We start from the raw sequence: 20,440 nt of genomic DNA on the forward strand, positions 1-20,440 counted from the left end.
CAATTATACACGTACCCGGTCGTTAATTTTTCAACTCACCAAATATATTCGAATTTACATTATCTAGCATTTTTCTTCTCGCTAAATTATAGATAGGTACGACGTATTCATATCGTTTCATAGACGGTCGTCTAATACACTTGTAAACAAGCCACATACGTACGAGGTCTGTAATGTGATTCTTGCGACGAATTTCATAATGTATAATAGATATCCGTTTATACAATCACACATTCGCATTGTAGAATATCGTACACTGTCATTAACTCGTTGAAAAATATAATACTGGACACGTTTTCATATCCAGAACATATCGCCTATGGTCATTGTCGTACTTCAGTATTTACGATCATGCCGTAAGTAACTTATCCTGTAGCATGCTTCGAATAACTAACGACGCGATTTTTTTTTCACGTCTGTTTCAGGGACCACATCGACGCCAATAATGCCGAATGGTGCACCAGGGACGCCATCGTCGAAAGCGAAGGTTGGTACACGGGTATATGTATACATATATATATATATATAATCGTCATCTTCATCTTCATGCTGGAAGTGTTAAATTAATTGGCAACATTGACGAATGCCCGGATTTTCGGTTGCGTTTTTTACTCTAATTTCCTTTTGTTTTATTTCTTTCTATCTTTTAAATTATTTTCAGGGGATAATATCACATTTTCTCGTACCTAGATCTCGCAAAAATTCTCTTCGATAGTCACACGCACGTCGCGTAATTTCGGCGAAACGCTCTTTCTCCTCTTATCCTGTTCACCTGCATTGCTTCCAGAACGAGAAATTCTTTCGAATGATAAAGACGGGACGAAGACGAGCGTTTGATAGTCTTCCTTGGCTCTTGCGTTCAAGGCGAACAACAGGATACGCCGCAAATCCATTGAGAGCTGAGCTTTTTTCCGGAGAGTTATCCATCCCGGATTCCGAGTGCTTTGCTATTCGCTCGGTACCTGCTAGCTTCGCGTAATCGAATTTAGAATTTGTTACCGTATAGAAATTCAAGCACGGACATGAAGCTTTCGCCGAGCTCGACTCAGACTGTCGGATAATAATCACACTGTCTTTCAACGTTTTCTTTTATTCTTATAAAGATTAATAAGGTAATTGAAACCCCCCGAAACTTCGATTGCCTAATTATCTGGTAAAATATGCCGGGCTTTTTTCTTATTTTCTTTATTTTATGTAGTATAGAAATGAGAAAGAAATTACCGTTCGCTTCGACGCGTTCGAAAACTGACCGGAAAATTTCGATCCCATATGCTTCCTACGCAAGAAAATCTACCGCCATGGACATTGAAATTCGGATCCAAAGTTCCGATCGCTTCGATGTAGGTTCGGAGGGCCGATTCACGCGATATTTCAGTCTTGGGGGTGGAGGTCGGGTGTAGTTATGCACGGTATGTCCTCTGGCGCACAAAGGACGAAGCCCCGAGATTGAAAGAATTTAAAATATGACATGCCTGTACGCGCTTTTGCGAAAAGCCCTTGGCGGGTTCGCAGTTTCTCCTCTCTCTCCGCAACTGTACCGTTTTACAGAGACAGGCTCGTAAAAATATTGAAAAAGTGATATCGAACCATCCATCTTTTTTTGCATTTTCCACGTGCTTACACGATCAGAGGTTCACGATTTGAATTTCAATTAAAGCATCCCTTGTACGTGAAATATGTTCGGAACGTGGTTCCGTACCCTTTCACGAGATGATTCGCGACCCGAAAGGTCAATCCCAAGATCGAAAGTCAAGGGTCGGGACTATAATAACTCGACACTGTTCCGGAAATCCGGACTTATACCGTCGAGCAAAACAACCGTGAGGGACCAAGCTTTCGCCCCGAGCATTTCGTACCGTAACTCGCTGATTTTTGGATTCTGTTCCACGCGCGTCGAGCTTTCGAAAGGCTTACTTACGCCGGATGTGACGGAAGGAGCGGAGGACCTCGCTCCACGATTAATCTGAAATATCCTTGCTCTGTTCCAGGAGAAACTCATGATGCGGACGAAGGTTGTAGTCGCGTTGTACCCTTTCCGAGCCATCGAGGGAGGCGACCTGTCCCTCGAGAAGGTACGTATAACAAACGCAAAGACGAGAGGGCCGAAAGATCTTGAACCTCCTTAGAGGAGCACTTTATTCGGCATTGTCCCATTCATTCCATTCCCTTCACTCGGAAACTCCGGGCGAACGTCTCTAGGTACCTTACCTCCGAAACCAACCTCTCGCATCCTTTATTAAAGCACCCCGCAGTCCCCCTGCCAGTTATCTCGCTCGGCAAATCGTGAAACTCTACAGGTCGAACATTAGAGCCCACCGTTCCATCCCTTCCAGCATCCCCGAAATCTTTGCGAAGAAAAATACCACTCGTCGTCCGCTGCGATGGGAACGACGGGAATACACAACAGCCTCGTTATAGGTACATTTCAATGAAATTATCCTGCAAGTTTTATGACTTACTTCAATTGAGCGGGGAGTCCTGAGGGGAGAAAGACTTTTACGCTTAGGGAAAATGTACAGCGTATCGTCGAGTTAAGTAATTATTTTCTGGAAGACCTACGTCTTTCAATCCAATCAAGGTACAATTAATTGCGCAGACAGAAGTTCGGGCTCTCTGATACGCGATTTGGAAACTTTTGCAATCGTCAACGATTAATGATATTCCCACGGAATTAATTGATTGAAAACTGATCGCTGGACTGATATCAATTTTCACGGACTCGGACGGCCCGTAGAAAATTATCCTTTGCCGAATAATGGTCACCTCTTTACTTATTTATTCATAAATTTTCACGCATTTCGTGTACTCGATAAACCGAAACGAGTTTTTCTTGAACGAGAAGGGCGCATGACCTTGACGCTCGCGTCACTGATTTCTTTTCGTTATTTTGAGCGAATAAAATTTTCACTCGAATTAATTGTATAAGATTGCGACAGCTCTACCCGATTTCTCTTTGGACGTTCCAGATACCAAACCCAGATTTACACTCCGATAAGCAGACTTTGTAAATTATATGAAAAAGTAATTAAAATATCTAAATTAAATTAAATTCGTTTCCTTCTCAGAACTTCCTCGCTCTCGAGCATATCGTAAGACTTGTAAAATAAAACTCGCATTCCCGTTTCAACGGTTGACACTCGATTCATTCACATTTCAACAAATCATCAATCATAAGAATCGAAAGTCGCGAGCTCTGATCACTGAAGTTCGCTGAAGAAAAGGTATAATATCTCGGAAATATTTTCGCAAAACGGGGATAACGGGATCCTTTTTTAAAAATCGCAAGATCGTCAGTTTTCCGGGCGTAAAAAGGATCTGCAAGAATTAATTTGACGGTGCCACTCAAGAGGTCGGAAATATTAGAGCAATATGTCACCGTTCCGGTGTTCTTGACGTTCGCAAAAGACCGATAGTTGGAATTCTCACGGTAGACCGTATATACCTATAGATATATGAAACGATAGAGTATGACAACAGCCGTCCGAAGTCGTCGTGTGAAATTTCTTTCTTTCTTTCTTTCCAATCTCTTTCCCTTTCCGGTATAGGAGACCAAAAGAGTCAATGAAATACGGCCAATGTTCTTTGGAATCGAAAGTCGAACCCTGTAGGGGAGAGTTGATTAAAATTTGTAACGTAACGGAGTTTCCGTTAAAAGTCTACAGTAATTCTAAATTTGATATCGAGTTGAATTTAGCACAACGACTTTTCGGGAAACGTTTCGTCAACTAATTAATTGAATTAATCTCCGTCCCGTACAAGAACCTGTTTCAAACATCAAACTCTCGCCTAACCACGCGGCTACATCTCTGTTTATTCTAGTCGAGCGTTTCATAATAATTATGGTTTGCGCAGGGGGCGGAATACGAAGTGTTGGATGATTCTCAGGAGCACTGGTGGAAAGTCAAAGACGAGCATGGGTAAGAAAAAGTTTTAATTTACCTACGCTCTAATGTTACACGAGCCGGGGTTTAAATCACACGACGCCTACGTTTATGTACGCCTCTGTGCGCGTGTGTATCTTTGTGTGTATTTATGTAATATAACTGCCGCAAACTGCCTGAGTTAGGAGGGTAGTTTCGGAGTAAGGCCGCCTCGCCTCCGGGTGAAGTAAAAATTATTTTTTGCAACACCTGCATGGAAAGTCCATTTTTATGCACCATTTACAAGCGCAAAAAGAAAAAATAAAAATAAAACAAGGAATTGCCTTATCCGCGACAATTATTCGCCTCGTACTTGAAGAATAAAAGTAAAGTTCAAACTTTCGACGCGTCGTTTATCAATTATTTGAACTCCGTAAAACGGTAGGTGAGAGAAGACAGTGTCCTCGTAGACAGGATAATGCCTCCTGCAGCGAATGCGTCTTAGTCGCTCCTGTCAATCCTTAATTCCCTCATTTCCGACCTCCGGTAATTAGTTTCGTGGATAATAGAAAAGGATCCGTTTGTCCAAGAAATACTGCTGTTCGACTACGTGTCGTCTACCCAGCTTCCGAAGAAACGTTCTTTTTTCTTTTTTCGTCAAATTTAAATCAAGTTTTGCAAAAACGTGTGCGTATAAAGTAAACTTGGGGTAGAACATTATTTCTGGAAGTTAAATTAAACGAAGCATACCTAATTGTTACCTAATTCTTATAATGTATACCTATTCATTTAAATTCGACGAGGCAACGTTGCTGTAATAATACTCGGTGTGCAAACGACGTTTCATTCAATTTAAATTCATCGCGGTTTTATAGTTCGGAGAAGCTGCAACGAATAAAGTGGCAACGTGTACTCAGTCATAACCGTGAGTAATCAAGCATAATAAAATTCCACCGTCAATTTTACGTAATAACGAGTGCACGGCTTATTTTTTCATTTATTTTTCTTTTTTTTTTCATTTATTCTTCTTACTTGAGATAAAACGCCGCCTGCTCGGTTATTTCTATGGCTTCGTTTTATAACGAACCAGCGTCGAACACTTTAAACACACACGCACTGGTATACAGTGTACTTATGTAATTGTATAAAGATCTTGAAGGGTGTCTCTCGAGTATCTTTCTCTTTGGTAATTCTATTCCGTTGTTTATACATAATAAGTTTACACGTCTATCTATCTCTCTTTCTCCCCCTTTCTCTCCCTTTCTCTCCCCCTCGTACGACTGGCGCCGAGCTTTAATTAAAATCTTTCAAATTGTACGGCGTCAAAGGCTGCACAGGTGGCTTCGACAACGATACGTATAGCCTTTTTGCCTCGCTGCCTTAGGTGGTAGACAGCCGCCTATGTACTATATGCGCTGTATAAAAGCAATCGCGCTTTCAACGGGGCTTGTAACCAGTTATTAGACTTTGTCTCTCTATTTGAAATTTTAATTCGAGTCTTTCATTCGCCTTCGCGTACACCTACTGTCCTTATACCACCGGTGTTATATTGCACCCGGCGCATTTATATTGTCCTTAATGATTTCGACCTACACGTATACGTATATATACCGCATCCTGTACTTACCGAGAACCCTCGAACTTCTGACGGAAGAATTTCATTTCAGTCGGTGTCAGGGAGTTCGTTTAATTGTAAAAATTTCAGGATATTGTCAAATTTCTGCTATATCCTAGATCACTTTCTTTATTTTCAATAAACATTTATTACGTGTCTCGGTAGCTTGGTAAGTTTTAATTAATCGCTACAAAGATAAATCTAAAATGAAAAACAAAAGTCTCGTACCTCTAATATACCAAATTCAGTCCTTAAGATTGAAGACAAAGCTTCTCGCAACGTTTGTGTTACACCTCCTGTTCCTAATTAGCTATCCTACGGAACGGATAATCAGACACCGCCGTGAAAACTCACCCAAATATCAATTTTACACAACGAATCGCTGTTGCGCGTGTACTTTATTCATTTGGACAATCATTTCTTCTCTCATCTACCACCCTTGTAGAATTAAACTCGTTTAATCTGAAATAACACTTTTCAAACAATACCGTTGTCTATTGGTTTCTACAAGTTTTCGACACATGTTACGCAGGTTAAACAAAAAGACATATCAAAAAATTGAGTAAACGTCTAAATTGTAAAATTAAAATGTCATAAAACGGAATTCATACGATTACCCTTAACGATAAAAAAAAGAAAATGAAAGCGAAATCGTATTAATGCATATTAAAAACAACCTTCGACGTAAGAACTCAAGTCACCCCTGCAGTGTCTCTGGTGAGAATAAACGGACCAAGCGAGCCATCCGTCGCCCTGAAGGCGTCGGTGTTCGTCAAGAATATATCTTACACACTGGACGGCGTTTGCCAAATTATCGCCGCGAACTTCGGCCGCGGAAAATCCGCAGGCGCCACCGCGACGATTTCTTCCCACCCAGTATTTGTCGTTTATCTGCCACAGACCGTGGTCCCAGGAACTGTCGTCGTTGCATCTGTTTATAGCGTCCGAATCGAGGCCCGATTCGTGGGTCGCTATGCATATCCACATGGCTATGTCGTCCTTCGGTACTCCCAGGCTCATAAGGCCTCTGGCCAACTCACGCCGGGTGTATTTCTTGGCGGAAATTGAATCCGGCGTCAATAAGATCGCCAGAATCACCGTCGCCGTCAATCCTCTTCTGATCAGTCCGGACATCTTCCGAACCACTGATTTTAAGGGAAATTTTTTGCCGTCGGACGGAGGAGCGATTTATTCCCACTTCGGATGCTTTTCGTCTGTCGGTTGCTGACGAATCTGATTCGACGAGAAAAAGAAGAAAAAAATGCAAATCGGACTGAAGATTATAAGTTATTATACCGAAAGATACCGATAGGACCGCGCTACATTTTGTCATCGTATAACGCAGTTGTTGTAAAAGCGTAACAGTTTCGAATTGGATTAGGGTATTTCGAATAAAAATACTTTGCGGATTCTTTTGTCTTTGTAGTAAATTTTCAAAAACCAAGTCGGTTTACGGCAACTATTTTTATTTATAGTATTCTTGTATTTTATTTCTTTTTAATTTATGTTATCTTGTATTGTTCCCGCGGATTTTTTATGCAAAATAAAAATTTCTCGATAATTTACGTTTACTTACTCGTGGCACTGACGATAAGAGCCGGCCGACCGTACGGCAAGACGGATGCGTTGCTTCTGATCGTCGGATCTACGAACGCATTTTAAACCGTGAATCATACCTCACGTTGCGATAAACGAGCGCGAATACCGGGACGAATCGAATTCTCAGAAATTCAATATGCGCATATTGCTATTTTTATTTAACAAGTACGACGGATATATGTTGCGATTTCGATTTCATGTGTCAGTACAATATAAGATGTTTTTGCAAAATCTTTCGGTACACGAAAATTATATTTTCTGAGTTTAGAGCCATGCATGTTGGTAATAATTTGCCATGGGAGCAAATGAGAGTAATTATTTGTACGGTAAAAAACTATCGCCCCAATCATCGGGTCAGCTACAATATACAGACTTTACCAAATAAATCATTTAAAATTGTATTCGTGTATCGTTACTATAATCGTGTTAAATTGTGCGTAAAAGATTTTTCACGGATAATTATATTGTTTTATTTCTTTGTTTTCAGATCAGTCGGCTACATACCCAGCAACTACGTGAAGGAAAAAGAACTTCTGGGTCTTCAAAAATACGAGTACGTTATTATCTGGAGTACATAATCAAAGTGATCGTTTATATTTTACTCACCTACACGAAATTATATTATGCGTTTTTATAACAATAACGCGTTTTATCGTTGCAACAATATTCTTTGAAATATTCAAAAAATATACGAGTCGTCGAGGCTCATGCATGATTAAATGGCGCGAAGCTACGTCGCAAATAACTGCGGATACTCTTATCGCTCGTACCCGGGAACTCTATCGAACGATGCCAACTGTGGTCAATGTACTTATACACGTATATACCTATACGCTCAGATTATATGCGTATCAAAGCCAGCTGAGTCATCGTCGCGCATTGTTTTATTATTATTTCTTTTTGCAATTATTTCTATTTTCAATGATTTATATCGTATTGATTAATCGCGAAATCCCAAGTTTTATTCCTTGCGATTCGTCCAATCGTACGAGGTAGAGAATTTTTTAATTTCTCAGATCTTGGATAAGAATATACTTATAAAATTCTTCGAGACGTTGAACCTACGTTGCTCAGGATATAATGGAAGTAATAATCTATATCTTTTCGCTCGTAATAACGTGAAATCGTAGGGACAATTCACGTAAGTGGTACTAAAGTAAGCAGAGAAATTGCTCGCTCAATTTCTTGCGCTTCTCAAAGGACCTGAAAATATTTGAACAGAACTGAAAGAGCGATAAAAAGTATCGTGAAAAAATTAAGGAGTCGTTTTGTATAATTTCAGGTGGTACGTGGGCGACATGTCTCGTCAACGCGCCGAATCTTTGCTAAAACAAGAAGACAAGGAAGGGTGTTTCGTTGTGCGCAATTCCTCTACGAGGGGTCTATACACGTTATCTTTATACACAAAAGTGTAAGCAGAGTCGACGAATATTGTACCGAATACTTTGACGCATCCGCCCTTCTTCTGTAATATCAATTTTGCAACCCTTTCAGCGGGCACGCCCACGTCAAGCATTATCACATCAAGCAGAATCCACGAGGAGACTTTTACCTCTCCGAGAAACATTGCTGCAACTCAATTCCCGACCTTGTCAATTACCACAGACATAATAGCGGCGGACTCGCCAGTAGACTGAAAACAAGTCCCTGTGATCGTCCCGTTCCACCTACAGCTGGTCTCAGCCACGGTCAGTTACTTGCTCATGCTTTTAATCAAGCCGCGGTATTGCGGGGGATCCAACGTTTCGGAAGATACCATCTGATGGCTGAGTGGATTTCATAAATTAAAGTCGCTCACTATTTCTTTTCTTTTTCTCTTTTATCCATAAGAACTCGATGTGACGAAATAATACTGCTTCACAGATCGCACTGACAAGCTTTCTGCGCTTTGATATTCGCGTTATTCACCCAAAGCTATCAGGTGATTGCTCCTTTCAGTTATATGCAGGATCTTCGTAATTCGCTGTATTTATTTTAAACCATTCGGTCGTCTTTATAGGCGAATAACCAATTTTCATTGTTACCTGTAGACAAATGGGAAATAGATCACACGGAACTGCATTTATTCGATGAATTGGGCCAGGGACAATTCGGCGTTGTCAGAAGAGGTAAATGGCGCGGTTCCATCGACGTGGCTGTAAAAATGATGAAGGAGGGTACCATGTCCGAGGACGATTTTATAGAGGAAGCTAAAGTCATGACGTAAGTCTTGAACCGACCGTCAAAAACTTCCCCGTTTACTTGTTATTCAAACCGAAATATATGTATCTGATACAAGTCCGATCTGTGGTTGATTTTGCAAATTGCTATACCGCGTTCTCAAGACACGGTTCTTCTCAACTGTTACTTAAATACACCAAGTTACGAATAACGTATTTATCAATTTTCTTTTTCTACGACTTGGAATTTACAGTAAACTGCAACATCAGAACTTGGTACAGTTATACGGTGTCTGCAGTAAACATCGACCGATATACATAGTGACTGAATACATGCGGCATGGATCACTTCTCAACTACCTCCGCGGACATGAAACAACCTTGGGTTCCAACGTTGGCTTGTTACTAGACATGTGCATACAGGTGAAACAAAACTACGTATTTTCAACCCTTTCGTCGATCAATAAATTATACCCGTCGGCAATTGATGCGCAGCGCAGTTTCTCAGATATTGAATCGGGATTTCGAATTGAACAAAACGAACATAAAAAAAAAGATTTAAAAGAAAATCATTTAAAATTTTTGGCTTCAGGTCTGCAAAGGGATGGCATATCTAGAAAGGCATAATTACATCCATAGGGATCTCGCCGCTCGTAATTGTCTTGTGGGATCTGAACATGTTGTCAAAGTTGCTGACTTTGGCTTAGCTAGGTAATTTAATAATTTCTACGAGAAAAATAAATAAATGTTCTCGAATTATTATTATTATTATTGGTATTGTTGTTGTTATTATCAGTAGTAGTAGTACCATTGTCACTAAATTTATTTAGTTTTTTTTTTTTTTTTGTTATCAAACACTTTATCCAAAGTTACAAATTATCCTATAATATATTTAATCTACCGGGTAATCGTCCCGAACTCATAGTAATCCTATTCTTACAGGTACGTGCTGGATGATCAATACACCAGCAGCGGCGGTACAAAATTCCCGATAAAATGGGCACCGCCTGAAGTTTTGAATTATACCCGCTTCAGCTCAAAGTCTGACGTATGGGCGTACGGAGTATTAATGTGGGAAGTTTTTACTTGCGGCAAAATGCCCTATGGTCGTCTAAAGAATACCGAAGTTGTTGAACGTGTTCAACGCGGGATGGTCCTAGAAAAGCCCAAGGCCTGCTTCAAGGAAGTTTACGATGTAATGCCAGCTGAAATATTGTTCATTCCTTCTTTTCCTTATACTTGGGTAGTTTTTCATCCCCCGGTCCGTTGAGAACAATAATACTCGATGTAATTTTCGTGATCAGCATCATTGTTTCCAATCTGTTTCTTTACCAGGTGATGAGGAGCTGCTGGTCCCAATGTCCGGAAACGCGACCTTCGTTCCGCGTCTTGAAGGAACAGCTGATCAACGTATCTCAGCGCTTGCTCAATGATTGACTCAACCTTTTGCGGTGTATGCGCCTATCCTCGCCATCAAAACAGTCTATCCTGACCCCTAAATCTCCATCGCTAGGTCGGTCCCCATCCATATTGCCTTCGTCAAACACTTCATACAATTCCGCAACGCTGCCCGCCTCACACAAGATACGGGGACCAGCATCGTTACCTTCTTCAGCTGGTTCCGTAGTTCCTCTATCATCGTCATCCCCTAAACTTAAAAGAGGTGGCTCGTCATCACCAAGCACACCTGGTCACCTGGCTAGTCAGCCATCATCTAGCTCATCCGACGTATGCGACATATGCAGCTCCTACGGTCATCCGTGGATCGAAATATGCAAAGCTATACGTGCCACTAAGGGTAAATGAGTAATACTATTGTCTTAACCTATTATCCTAATGCATACTCTCTGGGAAAGAATTATAACGTTAAATTTAAGGTGGAGAGAAATATTCAAAAAAATATTTCTGGCCAAGAAAAATTTGAAATTTTACAATGGTCAATAATTTATTGTTTTTGGAGTTTTTTTTTTTTTTGCTTTGTTTTCCCTAAAGAATCTCCTATTCCACCCTATTCCAAAGTCGTCCCATAAAGTGTCTGTACAGGTAACTAACCTATGAGGACGAACACCGCTGAATCTTAACAACTTAATCTTCTTTTAATTCTCGAAATAATATATGAATTAAGATCGAACAAATGGAATTGGTTATTTTCAATTCTCAAACATTCGAGTTTATTCAAATATGCTCGTGGTATTGAAACATGCAGTTTTTATATAAAAATATTAATTCTAACTACAAAAATTAGATTGCAGACTCGACGTTCATAGACGAGTAGCTTTTTACCGAAGTAATGTAAGCATATACGCCAGTTTGTGGAAACGGGATAAATGACTGATACTTGACCCCGAGAGTAGCAGCTTGATAATAATAACCTAATAATTATTACTGTTCCTCGTGATACGATGGAGTACATATATGATTATTAATAATAATAACAATAATAACAACAACAACAACAACAACAACAATAATAATAGTGATGATGATGATGATGATGATGATGATGATGATGATGATGATGATATGCATTAGTAATACCTTTTTGGATAAAATGTGCAATAATAGGTTAAACAATAAGTTTAGATATTGGCCTTACTAAGCAACAGCTCCAGGTGCACGACCTAAACATAAATCTAGCCTGTAAGCATCCACATGAAACGTTGCACACGTACACATATACATAATACCATACCAAACATTAACATACATGCCTATATATACATTATACATGGATATAATAATAATAATTTGAAAAAATTCAATGAGTTCATAACATGGGCCCTGTGAAGACAATATACGCAAGTCCTTACAGCATCAGCTAGTCGTTACTAATAATAGGAGCAAACAATGTAACGCTCTGTCTGCTCCATCGTTCCCCTTGCATATCTCTCGCGAATCGTGAGTCAGAATTTGCTCGTATATGTAATTGTGTGTGAATCATAATTCCTAATTATTGTTGTCAAGTTATGTGTATGAATAATAAATAATAATCCGTTTATAGGTATGAAACCATGCAGTAACTGCGTAACTGTATGATCTGAAGCGTACATTTCTAACAACAATAGGTGAAAGAAAAAAAAACTTAGCTTGTCGAAAAGTTGAGGGAATAGTTATTTTGCATATAAAACCTGTGAATGAAACTCTTAGTCAATTTCGTTCAACCAAATGGGGGTTGTCTTTTGCCTGAAAGTTAATCTCATATGTAACGATATGCTTTTATTATTATACTTGAAAACTAAAAATCTGTCCTTGCTGCCTACTTATGTAATTGGAATGATTTTTCATCCTTTTTAAGTTCTCACTGGTCACTCTCCTCTTGTTTTAGAAATGATCGAATTTTGATTTAACGTAAACCATGCTCTGTACTGTGTCTTCGCGATAGTAAAATCTCTGGCCAAGTAACGGGCTCAACCGCTTCAATGTCCACTTATGATGCGTTGAATGCAAATCCACAAAGATCCTGTTTTTACGCAACATTCGAGTTGATGAGCTCTTCTTTTGAGATCAGTTGATATTTAATTAGATATTTAATTTTAACATCTGATATTTTTACAAAACTCGAGAAAAAAACTGTTTTTATGCGGTTTGTTTTATTGAGAAATGAAATATTGAAAGCACTATGAAAAATGCAGGTCTGCTATTGGTTAGATGAAATTGTAGTGGTTTGTACGTGTAACTGCACTGATAAGTTCGTGGACTGGATACAAATCTCGGTTAAATGAAAATTCATTCGTGTGTTACCATGATAACATGTAAAAAAGTTGGGAACAATCGTCCTATGTAAGTTATTCGGTGTATTAAGACCAACATTATTGAAAGATGAATATTGAAAAAAAAAAAACAGTTGATAACTAGCTCGATCTGTCGGTACAGAACATTATGAAAAATATATTTGGTGCCAATGTAAAATAAATTCTGTTATTGTTGATTATTCAGAAAAATGATTAAATTAGAGTTAAACTTTAGTGTCGATAGTAGTAATTCGCACCACATATATTTTGAAAGAAATTTAAGAAATAAATAAAATAATGTTAGCAAATTTGTAAAGGTATATTTCTCATAAAATACCGTCTACTTCGTCAGCTATAGAATTACATAAATGATGTACGACCTTTTAGTATACATGATGATGTCTGTACATGCTATTTATACAATTGATATCTTTGTTATATTGTTGGAGATCATCTGACAGCGTACAATGTAACAAAATAGAAGTGTGCCAAGTTTCGGCAGTATTCTAATGGCTGTTACATACTGTACCATTATCCATTCATTTACATTACGATCATAATTGTTATTATTATTATCATTATTATTAGTATTGTAAACTCATATTATTGAGAGTTGTAGAGTTTTGGAAGTAGCGTACATGCGGTAAAGATTCTGAATGAATATTGCGAATCCAGAATAGGAATGAATCTAATTATTTGCCCTATTTGTATAGGAACGATAAAATTCTTAGATTGAAGTATTTTTAAGAGTAAATATATGAATCTGAAGTAGGCTGTAACAGATTTAGATGATAATCAATGTTGGGATTCATACTCTGTATTCCGAAGGTCCGAAAAAAAAATTTCGTTCCCTGGGAACGTGATAAATATATATATTTTTTTTTTAGTATCAATGTTGTATGCATGTTAAAATATATTTCTATACAACAAGGATTGAGTAATTTTTATCATAAACAACTACGAACTGCCATGTTCATTTTATGTGATAAAGCGTAGATATATATATCGTTTTACTTCTAATCTTTAATACTTGATTTAAATACATAATTGTTTGTGATTAAACATGAAATTCATTGTTGAATTTTTAATCAAAAATACGGGGAATAACATTAACCTGCATCTGGACTTTGTGGTTTTTAAATTTCTGTCCCAATTTCTGTCAATAACTAGATAAGGTAACATTAAAAAAAAAAAACATCTTTAAAAAAAGAAACGTGAAATTCGACACATTTTTAACACAATGGTTCAAGTGCATATGACATGAAGGGATGATAGATCTGACGCAACAGAATGTAGACTATTCGGAACTAATTTTTGCCTTCCACAGAAAAAAAAAAATTCAAGCTTGGATCAATGAAAATAATCGAACTGCTGCAATATTGGTATTCAACTGATCGATGAAAATTTAGGCAAATAGCGTGGAACAAATTTATTTTTCTAAAATCTGCATAAGCAAGGTCTGTGCTTCTTTATTGAATAATCAATGTGAAAAAGATAAATTATCTATGATCTATAATCCCTTTGAAAAATAATTAAATTAAATATTCATAACTTCAAATGAAATATTGCACTTACACCGTATTATTAGCTCCCTTGTTGGTGAAGATACTCAGCCCTCGTAAGTGTGTATCAATGTATTATAGGAAACGCAGTAATTTTATATAACTTTCAAGTATGCCGAATATTATGCAATTATTAGCAGTACTAAACATTTATACAAAACAATGAACACACACACATTGAATGTATAGGTATGATTACTTTAATATAATGAGCATTATTGTACTGCATCCGTTTTGTATGAATTCATTGGTATATATGTATATGTATATATAAATATATAATATTTACAATAATACACACGCATATATATTTACATAACATATACATCTATGAAATTTATATAGTGAATGTTTATTGTATGTACAAGTTATGCTCAAAGTCAGAAGTATGGAACGAGTGAAATCGAACACCATGTCATAGCGCATTTAAAATAAAACTGTCATACTTCTTATATTCTCAATACAAATTATATGAAATTGTGAAAACATTGTAATAGGCTGCTTGTATGTAATAAACTAATTGATAGTACTAGCATAATTTTCATTCTTGTAAATATCTATACACGGTTCAAAAAGAAAAATGTAATGCCAATATTCATCAATGTAATCATAACACAGGTTTTAGCAATATTATATGTACAGCAGATTTACCATCCAAATGCAGCATATACTTCATATACTATATCGTTGTGTAAGTTATACATTATCCATACTTTGTTGAATCTGCAGAAGTTGCAGCATATATTTCTTTTGCAGCATATGTGTATTGCAATTGCAGTATACTAACAATGAGTAAAGAATAAAAAGTATGAATCATTGTAACTGAATATAAATTAGTAAACTTGCTGTGTCGAAAATTTACAATACTAAAAAAAATTCTAAATGCGTTCAAGGATAAAAGATATGGCACTGCAGAATGATTTATTGAAAAATACATTATTCATTGGTCACATGTATGTTCATATTTAGCGAGGTATGATCGTGAGCTAGCATACGTAATTTCATTGGAGGCAATGGGTGAAGAATCGGTCTGACATGAACAGTTCATTCCAAAGGTTTATGTTTTGATTATGTCATTTTTTAATTAACACCAATCCGCTGGAGTGTACATTTGAATAATAATTAGTACAGGACAATAGAAATAATAGTTTTGAACATCGTTATTTATCGCTACTTAACGAGAACGGAAAATCTAACGGTTAACCATTAGATTTTAGTTTTACACGTTAGTGATAAGGTTGATATTTCTGTTGTGAAATATTAAACAGTATATTTTATTGTCCCTGCATGTTTTCATTTGCGCTAATCTAAATTATATGTATCACACGGTATGCATTACTTTCTGTGTTTTGATTGACTGATTCAAAGCAAGATTGTACAGAATACAATACGACGTGTTTACACAGAAGACTGCAATACAGTATTGTGCAGTTCGCATTGATTGCTATGCATTACCGTATCAACTCATCATACCAATTAATCACAATGATTAACTCATTTCTTGAATTAAAAATTGTCACAAACTATGCTTTCCACCAGCCAATAACATATACCATTCAAGTAAACTATAGCAATAATTTAAAACAAATAAAATTCCAAAAAATGTAACAGCATTGTATATATTTCACTTACGACTACCTCATAATGTCATTTAAATAGGGTATTAGAAGAAACTGATACTTGAACAGTATGATGGGTAGTAGTTATGATTCATAATTTCTTTTCTGACTAAGCCTTACAATCATAAGAATGTTGATCCGTGCATCATAGTAATGCAAATGAAATATACTTATAATTATTTGACGAGGTTTAATACGCAACCACTGGGTGGACTTATCAGTTTTTTAACGCTATGTGTTGACTCTTTCCTGGATTAGAATGGTATGGCATCATTCTAGTCATAGAACAAAACTTGTTTATCAAGGATAAATCTATGAGATATTATTACAAAAAAATTAAGTCTTAAACCTACGGGTTCGTAAAATATAGTAAAAATAAGAGAAAAAATAAATTAAAAAAAAATTTCCTCAGGAAACGGATTCCGGACTTTCGATATATTAAAAAATACTACTAGAAACTCCGTTATTTATATGATATACTTTAAAGTGAGAAAGCTTTTATCTCAGGTACCGATAGACGTTAGTTATGTTCTCATGTAATCGGTTTCCACTCATTTTTGAAATCACGTTGAAATTCTCAACAATGATAATCACGTTTGAACACTATGTTACATTTGGAATACATACTCTTGAACCATCCAGACAAGCTGCTCTATCTTGACGAATTTATTCAGCAGATAAGTTGTTCTTTTCAATTGTCTGGTATATTTTTATTTTTGATCATAATTAAGTTGCGCCTATATATTACATGTCGGTTGGTAAAATGTCAGGGATCAAATACGAGCACAGCTCTATGTCCGTATTGACAAAAAAAACTTTGCTCGACGTATTTTCGTCCAACCTGGTGAAAAATATAGTTATAAAAGTTAAATGCAATAAAACTCCAAAGTAATTATATAAATTGATACACATTCTCTTGATTTCTCACAAAGAAATAAAATAAACTGCTGTTAAGTGCGAAAAACACTAAATCCACTGTGACGAAACAAAAATAGTGCCTGTTAAATGACATTAAAACTCACCACCCTCTTATTACAGCCCAGCATGTGGAGAACAGTGTCGGGGCATTCAGGATCAAACAGACGCCAAGGCGCTCTGGATAATGGCGGGAGAGTAGCCAGATTAAGTTCTTTATAAGTTGATTATCCATACAATTTATTCCAAAGTCTTTGAGGTCAAAAACAATGCATAAATTATCGATTACTTCTTCGAAACACTTTTTGCAGGCATCCTCCTGTGAAGAAACTAACATGTCGATGGCCATAATTGTTCAATAATTCTAGTTCTATTTCAATTAAAAAGCAGAGTCGTTAGTGAGGTTTTCGAGTTCACAGTGGTACTATAATAAAACATTCTGATGAATTGCTGTTGAGCAAGTTTGAAATAGTAAATCATAGTTTAGGAGCGATATACATAAAACGGAATATATACGATCAATATCCACCAACTCTGCTAACTAATTTCAAATTCATGTAATATTGTTTTGTCAGTGTTACAAAATTCAATTTCACAGATATTCTTGAATGAAAATTGATTGAGTGTGAATATTTTACCAAACAGTATACGATGAACTTGGTCAATTCATCAATGTCTCGCTCGTTTGGATTATGATTTTTGGCAGGTATGTATATTACTGGTCGACCATGCATATCGCGATGTCGGAGAACTTTTGCTTTGTTCAGATTATTCTTAACCACTGGCGAGTCTCGAGTGAGGGTAGTCACACCATAATCAACACGCCACGAATTCGTTTTCAGAATTGCCTACAATAACAGGAAAATGAATAATTGGATTATGGACAAGTAGAATGAAGTTCAAATGGGCAAGAAAAATGTTACTACATACCTGAAAAGCAGCATCAACAGTTTTAAAGGCGCGTAGGTATCTTTTTAACGAAAACTCATTGTGGTACTGCAATGGATCTGCACTGACAATAAGATTCATGCGGTCCTTCAGTTCTTTCAATTCAGCCTCGCCAACTGGTTTAGGTTCCATGATGAAGTTATGTATACTCCGTAGACTAAAGTGCGTAGCAGCTAATTGTATTGAATCAGAACATTAATCTTGACATGATTAACAGATGTGATAAATCAACTGATAAACGAGAAGTAGAAATTACATAGGATTTGCAGTACTTACGTACTAAACGTGATGAGTTTACCGCGCTATATGCAAATTCCTGAAGAATAATCCTTCGTATAGTGAGGCTTTATCATTATAATCAATATTTCCCCTCAATTAATTGATCGCCTTAATGATCAGCCAGAAAAATTCCAAACTAAAACTGACGTGCACGTCACATCACAGCCGTCATTCGTCACAGTCGACCGTGGTCACAGTCATAGACTCTTTATAAGTCTATGGTCACCAATGACACAATTCAACAGTTTGTGCTTGTTTGAAGCATTGATAATATTTTGGCAGTACAGCTAGACAAGAAACCTTCCGCATAGATCCGATTAGCTTGATGTTGGTATCGTGACTGATACGACACGCAAGATCACACTCGCATGACTCGCAGCCCTGGGTTGGTTTTCGTAACAGTTCAGTAGGTCCGGGCGCGTTTAGAGGTATTAGCAGTTTCACGTATTATCAATCAAGTAACCGATCACGCCGGCAAAAGAAGTTCTTCACGTTGACTGAAGAACACGAAGATTGATACCCATGGGTAAATTTTTGTCGCCAGTTTTCGGCGGGCAGGCAGGAACAGGTGGGCCTGGGAGCGTAGGGAAGTTCTGCTCTATCGACTCTACCTAACGAGCTCGCACCGACATTGGTAGCAGCCAAAGTAGAGTGTCGGTATGGAAGCTTGAGATGGAGTCGGTACAAAGCGAGTACGTGAGACTACGTATCAACCGCGACTGAGAAATGTCGATCAACTCGATCATAGTCGTGGGAAAAAGCGTAACCGTGTCCACCGCCAACCACCTCCACCGACCACCTTCGCGCCCCGCAGCCGCCACCTAACCTCCCCTGCCGCCGCCGACCGTCAATGGCCACTTTCGACCACCCCCTATGACCTTCTGCCAGCGCCAACCTCCTCCTGCCATTTCCGAACACCTCCAACCATCCTATTTACCTATATTACTAGATCAGCTATGATATGAAAAGAGAAGAATTATTCATTTCGAAATGGGATTCTATTCGACGCGCGCTCGATGTATTCCATAACATTAGTATTCATAATTATTCCAACAACTTTTCATTTGCTCTCTCGATCTTGAATTTTCATAGGCATAGAATCGAAACGCTGTTTTAGCTGGTCGCAAGTGAAGTATCTGCGTTGGGTGGAGGAGCAGAAATGTTTTTCGAAAAGTATTCGGATGGAAAAAAATTCAGAGTAACTGCAATACATCACGGATGCGCTAATTTTGAACGAGATGAAATGGATGCTTCGTATATGGGACAGTATTTAACGCTGCGTAGTGATTTAGAGACCTAGAAAGGTGATAGGGAGAGAAAGAACGACGCTTCTTAATACTTCGAGTGTATTTCAACACACATTTCGAAGATAGGAGCGAAATTTTTCATCATCCAACTGTCGCAGAACGACTGCGTTATTAGCTGACCCGTTAACTGAAGGATATATATTTAGTCACCGGCTGACAATGGAAGGGCCTGGCCGCTTGAGTCTGGAATCGGCAGGAGGGATGAAGTGTGTATTTCTTGTATGAAACGTGAAAACTAAAAGCATTATACATCATATCATATCATCATACATCATACATCATATATCGTACATCATACATCATCATACATAGTATCAAAGTTCGAAACCATAGTTCGGATGTCGGACGTTCAGAAAGTGACGTCACCAATTCAAAATCAGCTAGCCGAATTCCTCAGTCTGGTAACAACCGCGCAGTAGAGCGGACGGATGAGAGTCGCGCTCCGCAAATTTCGAGTCTCGGGTTCTCAACCTCCCGGATCCCGCGCTTCGGGTCGGCTACGTATTTCGAGTACCGGGTTCTCAACCTCCCGGATCCCGCGCTTCGGGTCCGCTACGCGGTGAAACTCGACTTCCAGGATAAGCGCTCCGTGGTTCCTGGTTCACGTTTACAATAAATTATTTCAATTCGTTTTTCGCGCAAGCCCAAATTCGGTAGCTGTCAGTCCGCTAATAAAATTTCTCGACTTCCAGGATAAGCGCTCCGTGGTTCCTGGTTCACGTTTACAATAAATTATTTCAATTCGTTTTTCGCGCAACCCCAAACTCGGTAGCTGTCAGTCCGCTAATAAAATTTCTCGACTTCCAGGATAAGCGCTCCGTGGTTCCTGGTTCACGTTTACAATAA

The 20,440-nt window shown here is 37.9% G+C and overlaps 3 protein-coding genes across 10 annotated transcripts in view; 1 reads left to right on the forward strand and 2 right to left on the reverse strand.

Annotated features, from left to right (window-relative positions):
• LOC124307921 (tyrosine-protein kinase Btk29A) overlaps nucleotides 1–16,951 on the forward strand; it is a 151,742-nt gene extending 134,791 nt beyond the window's left edge. For all 6 annotated transcript variants that reach the window (XM_046770106.1, XM_046770107.1, XM_046770109.1 and 3 more), the window contains 11 exons: nucleotides 426–487; nucleotides 1,989–2,072; nucleotides 3,853–3,917; nucleotides 7,562–7,627; nucleotides 8,357–8,485; nucleotides 8,569–8,762; nucleotides 9,105–9,276; nucleotides 9,488–9,656; nucleotides 9,826–9,944; nucleotides 10,176–10,428; nucleotides 10,569–16,951. In XM_046770106.1, coding sequence (XP_046626062.1) covers nucleotides 426–487; nucleotides 1,989–2,072; nucleotides 3,853–3,917; nucleotides 7,562–7,627; nucleotides 8,357–8,485; nucleotides 8,569–8,762; nucleotides 9,105–9,276; nucleotides 9,488–9,656; nucleotides 9,826–9,944; nucleotides 10,176–10,428; nucleotides 10,569–10,670 — 1,415 coding nt within the window. In that variant the 3' untranslated portion in view covers nucleotides 10,671–16,951. The remainder of the gene's footprint in view (nucleotides 1–425; nucleotides 488–1,988; nucleotides 2,073–3,852; nucleotides 3,918–7,561; nucleotides 7,628–8,356; nucleotides 8,486–8,568; nucleotides 8,763–9,104; nucleotides 9,277–9,487; nucleotides 9,657–9,825; nucleotides 9,945–10,175; nucleotides 10,429–10,568) is intronic.
• On the reverse strand, nucleotides 5,568–7,826 carry LOC124307928 (lysozyme P-like). Its single transcript, XM_046770119.1, has 2 exons — nucleotides 7,681–7,826; nucleotides 5,568–6,708 (listed from the first exon to the last, which is right to left on the reverse strand). The coding sequence occupies exon 2, from the start codon at nucleotides 6,607–6,609 to the stop codon at nucleotides 6,142–6,144; it is 468 nt and encodes a 155-aa protein (XP_046626075.1). The 5' UTR covers nucleotides 6,610–6,708; nucleotides 7,681–7,826; the 3' UTR covers nucleotides 5,568–6,141.
• LOC124307927 (CRAL-TRIO domain-containing protein C3H8.02) lies at nucleotides 15,422–18,609 on the reverse strand. 3 transcript variants are annotated; one of them, XR_006908888.1, is made up of 6 exons: nucleotides 18,285–18,606; nucleotides 17,991–18,181; nucleotides 17,699–17,908; nucleotides 17,168–17,379; nucleotides 16,773–16,986; nucleotides 15,422–16,420 (listed from the first exon to the last, which is right to left on the reverse strand). XR_006908888.1 is itself a non-coding variant. In XM_046770118.1 (5 exons), exons 2-5 carry the CDS (start codon nucleotides 18,138–18,140, stop codon nucleotides 16,890–16,892), a joined length of 669 nt encoding a protein of 222 aa, XP_046626074.1. In that variant the 5' UTR covers nucleotides 18,141–18,181; nucleotides 18,289–18,609; the 3' UTR covers nucleotides 15,422–16,889. The 3 variants fall into 3 exon arrangements, 2 of the variants coding, with proteins under 2 accessions (XP_046626074.1, XP_046626073.1); XM_046770118.1 differs by having other exon boundaries at nucleotides 15,422–16,986; nucleotides 18,289–18,609; XM_046770117.1 differs by having other exon boundaries at nucleotides 15,422–16,986.
• Between the last annotated feature and the right edge of the window lie 1,831 nt (nucleotides 18,610–20,440).

The sequence above is a fragment of the Neodiprion virginianus genome, chromosome 6, assembly GCF_021901495.1.
Source record: "Neodiprion virginianus isolate iyNeoVirg1 chromosome 6, iyNeoVirg1.1, whole genome shotgun sequence".
Lineage (NCBI taxonomy): Eukaryota > Metazoa > Arthropoda > Insecta > Hymenoptera > Diprionidae > Neodiprion > Neodiprion virginianus.